Below are 4,542 nucleotides of genomic sequence, written 5' to 3' on the forward strand. Positions count from 1 at the left end.
TGTCTGTGACTGTGTGTGTGTGTCCCTGACGTGTGTGTGTGTCTGTGACGTGTGTGTGTCTGTGACTGTGTGTGTGTGTCTGTGACGTGTGTGTGGCTGTGTGTGTATGTGTGTGTGTGTCTGTGACTGTGTGTGTGTGTGTGTATGTGTGTATGTCTGTGACTATGTCTGTGACTGTGTGTGTATGTGTGTGTGTGTCTGTGACTGTGTGTGTGTGTGTATGTGATGTGTGTGTGTGTCTGTGACTGTGTCTGTGACTGTGTGTGTGTGTGTGTATGTATGTGTGTCTGTGACTGTGTGTGTGTGTGACTGTGTCTGTGACTGTCTGTGACTGTGTGTGGTACGTGTGTGCAGTTGTGCTATGACCCAAATGTGGCTGTCAGGACGATCTGCGGGAGTTGTTTATCTTCTCTCCGTCACAGGGTCCCAGGGCAGCCACTCGGGTCATCAGACTCAGTGACAGGCATCTTCAGCCACTGAGCATCTCGCCAGCCCTTGGGTTCTTACATTTGCACTTGCGCATCTGGAAAGTAACAACGAGGCTTTCCTTCTGTTCCTTAACAGCCGCCCCTTCCACCGCGGGGCCAGCCAGGGTACACGGCTCGGTGAACAGCTCGAGTGTCCTGCGAGGACAAGGCAGAGCCGAGCGGCCCGGGCTAGCCCTCTCCACTGTGCTTTCCTCCTGCTGGCGGATGGCGCTAACCCTCGCTTGGCGGCTTTGACACTGGGGAGCTTCAGAGGGCAGGACCATAATTTCTGTGTGAAGCCTGGGAAGGTGACAGTGGCTGTGCGATGTCACACAAGGGCAGGAAATCTATTACACCAGGTAGTAAAGATGAGGTTTATGCCAATTTCGGAACTTTTCTCCCCCCACCCCCATCCCCAGAATGTATTTGCTGCAGTTGGAAGGGGGTTATATGTGTATAACCTACAGCTGAGGCGTGTGATTGCCTGCCAGAGAACTGCACATGATTCCAGCGTCCTCCACATCGACAGACTTCCAAACAGGTACACGCTCCCATCTCTTCTGCAAAGATGGATGTCACGGCTCCTACGGTCACAGGCATCATTTCTGCAGTGGCTCCGTGGCTTGACCTTGGCATTCTTTCGCCAATAGGAATGTTCCATGACTGACTGTAATTGAAGAGTTTGTAGCGATATATGACAAAAGTTTACCGGAACATGGTTAAGTGAATCACGCTGAATTTTTTTCTAAGAAAGATTTATTTAAAATTGTTACTTAAAAAGTTAAAAGATCTGGATCACTTACAACGTACTATTTTTTCTTTTTATATTTTCTATAAGCTCATTTCTTTTTATGGTGGTGTATGTTTATGGACAAAACCAGATACAGTCTGAGGCCACTTAGCGAGGGTTGATTTGGCAGCTAAGGTTCTATTGATGAAATCACTGTCCTTGCGGATGTATTTAGCATGAGAGGCGCTGTGGAAAGAGAGGTCCCAGGAGGAGGGAAGGGACTGCTCAGGACATTGTGTAGTTGGCCAGTGCTTCCAGGTCACAGGGTGTGACGTGTGATGGTGAGCCTCGCCAAGCTGGTGAAAGCTCCACTGCCCCCAGCAGTCGGCACTTGGCCTTCCCAGGTGCTCTGCCTTTGTTCTTTTTCTGGCCTTTCGTTCCGACAGGCAGTTAATCTCATGCTCAGAAGATGGCAGCGTCCGCATTTGGGAGGTCAGAGAAAAGCAGCAGCTGGCAGCAGAACCTGTCCCTACAGGTGGGTGCATCCTCCACAGAAGCAGTGCTGGTCCTCTCCTCCTCCTTCCTTCTCCCGCCCTCCTCTTTTCTCTCCCCCCTTTCTGTGCTCCTTCCTTTTTGTCTCAGCTGACAGGAAAATGAAAGGTGGTACCGAGGAACCGCAGGAATGCCCTCCTGGAGGCTTCAGACATTCACAGGCAGCCTTGGCCACTGCTTCAGTTTGGGGTCACATCTAGTTCTTGGCCCAGTGTAAAACTGTCTATTTCAGCTGAAGCCAGTTGCAATTTTATTATTCTGAGAGACAACTGTGACTTACAAGTAATCTGAATGACCAGGTAGCGCGTGCGCGCGCGTGCGCACACACACACACACACACACACACACACACACACACAGATTTTCCCATGTTTTGTTGATGTGTCTGAAGAGCTCTTCACCACTGATTTCTGATGATTGTATATAACCTTTAAGGTGTTCTCTTCTCTGACATTTCAGTGTCTGTTTTCTTGCCATTAGTGGATGAATAGGGGCAGTAGAAAAGATAAGGAGATGGATGAGTTAGGAAAAGCACAACATCATATATTCACAGATCCTAGTAGTGTCTGTGCAATCAGCTTAGCCCTTGACCAACTAAGTATAAGACGTGGTTGTATTTAAATTTTCTGTCTTTCTGTAAGGAAAAAGCATGACCATTTTTTAAATGGCTGAAATAGTTGTCTCTTGTAGGATTTTTTAATATGTGGGGATTTGGAAGAGTGAACAAACAAGCCAAGCAGCCTGTTAAAAAGCAGCAAGAAAATGGCACTACGTCTTCCCTGGAGCTCATTGGAGATTTGCTTGGACACTCATCCTCCGTGGAGGTACCACTTTCAGTAGGCATGCAGTCCAGGCAGTTCCTGCTTTTGCGTCATGCTTCTTTTTTTAATTCAGTTGTTCTAAATAAGACCCACCCGTTGTCAATGGTAGAGTTTTTGCGAGACAAGAATATAGAATAAGAGAAGTGATGGCACAAGTAGTTGGGACTCTTCTTTAGGGAGAGAATTGGAAGAAGTGAGCAACGTGTTGGTGCAAGAATGGGCTTTCTCACCGTTGTACAGGAGAGGGGTAGCTGATAAGAGGACCAGGTCAGCGACCTTGAACACGTATCACACCATCAGCAGAGGAAGCATGGGACTCTATTGCAGGCTAAAAGCCTTAGCAGAATCTAATTCCAGGGAGCATAGCCAATTCAGGGGCAAAGTACTGTTCCCACCTGCCTTTGATTAATTCTAGTTTTATAGAACTGTTACCTTATCACTGTGCATAATAGTCGCACTTGTGGAATTGCAAACACATTGATAATTTACAGTAAGTGCCATTATCTGTAATGAAGGAAGGGATTAGTGGCAATAAAGAGGTGATGGGAACTGTTACCAGTATAACCAGTGAAAAGGGCCCTAAATAATAATTATTTTTGATTATTAGCCTGTGAGGAACAAGTTCCTTTTAATTTGGGTGGGCATTCATACTAAGAGCAGTAGCCACACTGTCCCTTGAACATTTCTTGGAGTTCAAAAAGAGATATAAAATGCAGCCCTCGTTCTTGTGGATCTCATACTTCAGCGGAGAGGAAGGACAAAGACCTGTGAGCTGTCAGTCGAGGCTACGGAGGGACCCAGGTGAAAGTCAGTTAGGAGTTAGAAGAAGCATCTTGCTGTATCCTGTAAAGGTCTGTAGAGGGGGAGGACTTGAGATGAGCTTTAGAGGCCAGGACAGACTAACAGATACCGAGCCAAGGCTCGGTGCAGCCCCTGTGATTGGGTACTGTGGCTTGCTTGTCTTTGTCATCCTCTCAGAAAAAGCTCGGTGCTTTGTTTTTAACGTTGCTTGTGCTTGAGTTACAGGTGGAGAGCATGCCTGTGACAGACATTAGGCACAGATAGCGTTTATGTTGTGGCAGAGAGCAGATAGTTGGATGGAATTACTGGGTTTCCATGAACAGGTGTTAATCAGAGAGATATCCTGAAAAAGTAGGCCAAGGAGTTTGGGGTTTATTTTAATATATTGAGAACCCACCGAACATATTTAAAACATTTATTTTATGGGAATTTCGCCTGCAGTGCCCATGAAGGCAAAAAGAAGGTGTCAGGTTCCCCAGAGACTGAAGTTACAGCTGTTTGAGAGGCAACATGGAGGTGCTGGGAATTGAACCTAGGCTTTCTGAAAGAGCAGTCAGCGCACATAACTGCTAAGCCAGCTCTCCAGCTGCATTAAGAGTTTAAAGTGGTGGAGGAGACCTTGAAATGCACATTTTTCATTAGATAAGTAAGGTTTAGGGACATTCTTGAAAGCATTTGCGTTTTTGTCTCTCCCGTCCCAAGATTTTCACATGCTGTACAAACTGGGCAAGCCCTCTGTCACTGAGCTATCCCCCCATCCTCCCCAAGCCAGCACTTCAAAAAGCACCTTTGGCTTCTCTGGCAAGTTCACTCTCTGGGGCTACCAGGCACCGCCTCCTGAACACCCTCACCTCCTGAACACACTCACCTCCTGAACATACTCACTTCCTGAATACACTTACCTCCTGAACACACTCACCTCCTGAACACGCTCACCTCCTGAACACGCTCACCTCCTGAACACGCTCACCTCCTGAACACGCTCACTCACCTCCTGAACACCCTCCTGAACACACTCACCTCCTGAATACACTCACCTCCTGAACACACTCACCTCCTGAACACCCTCCTGAACACACTCACCTCCTGAACACACTCACCTCCTGAACACACTCACCTCCTGAACACACTCACCTCCTGAATACCCTCCTGAACACACTCACCTCCTGAA

The 4,542-nt window shown here is 47.4% G+C and overlaps 1 protein-coding gene across 1 annotated transcript in view; it reads left to right on the top strand.

The window, feature by feature from the left end:
* Wdr41 (WD repeat domain 41) overlaps window positions 1-4,542 on the top strand; it is a 44,154-nt gene that overhangs the window by 38,084 nt on the left and 1,528 nt on the right. Inside the window, exons 10-12 of the mRNA XM_055598358.1 lie at window positions 887-1,008; window positions 1,644-1,732; window positions 2,440-2,573. Coding sequence (XP_055454333.1) covers window positions 887-1,008; window positions 1,644-1,732; window positions 2,440-2,573 — 345 coding nt within the window. The remainder of the gene's footprint in view (window positions 1-886; window positions 1,009-1,643; window positions 1,733-2,439; window positions 2,574-4,542) is intronic.

This window comes from Psammomys obesus, unplaced genomic scaffold, assembly GCF_907164565.1.
Source record: "Psammomys obesus unplaced genomic scaffold, mPsaObe1.curated_primary_1811, whole genome shotgun sequence".
NCBI classification, from domain to species: domain Eukaryota; kingdom Metazoa; phylum Chordata; class Mammalia; order Rodentia; family Muridae; genus Psammomys; species Psammomys obesus.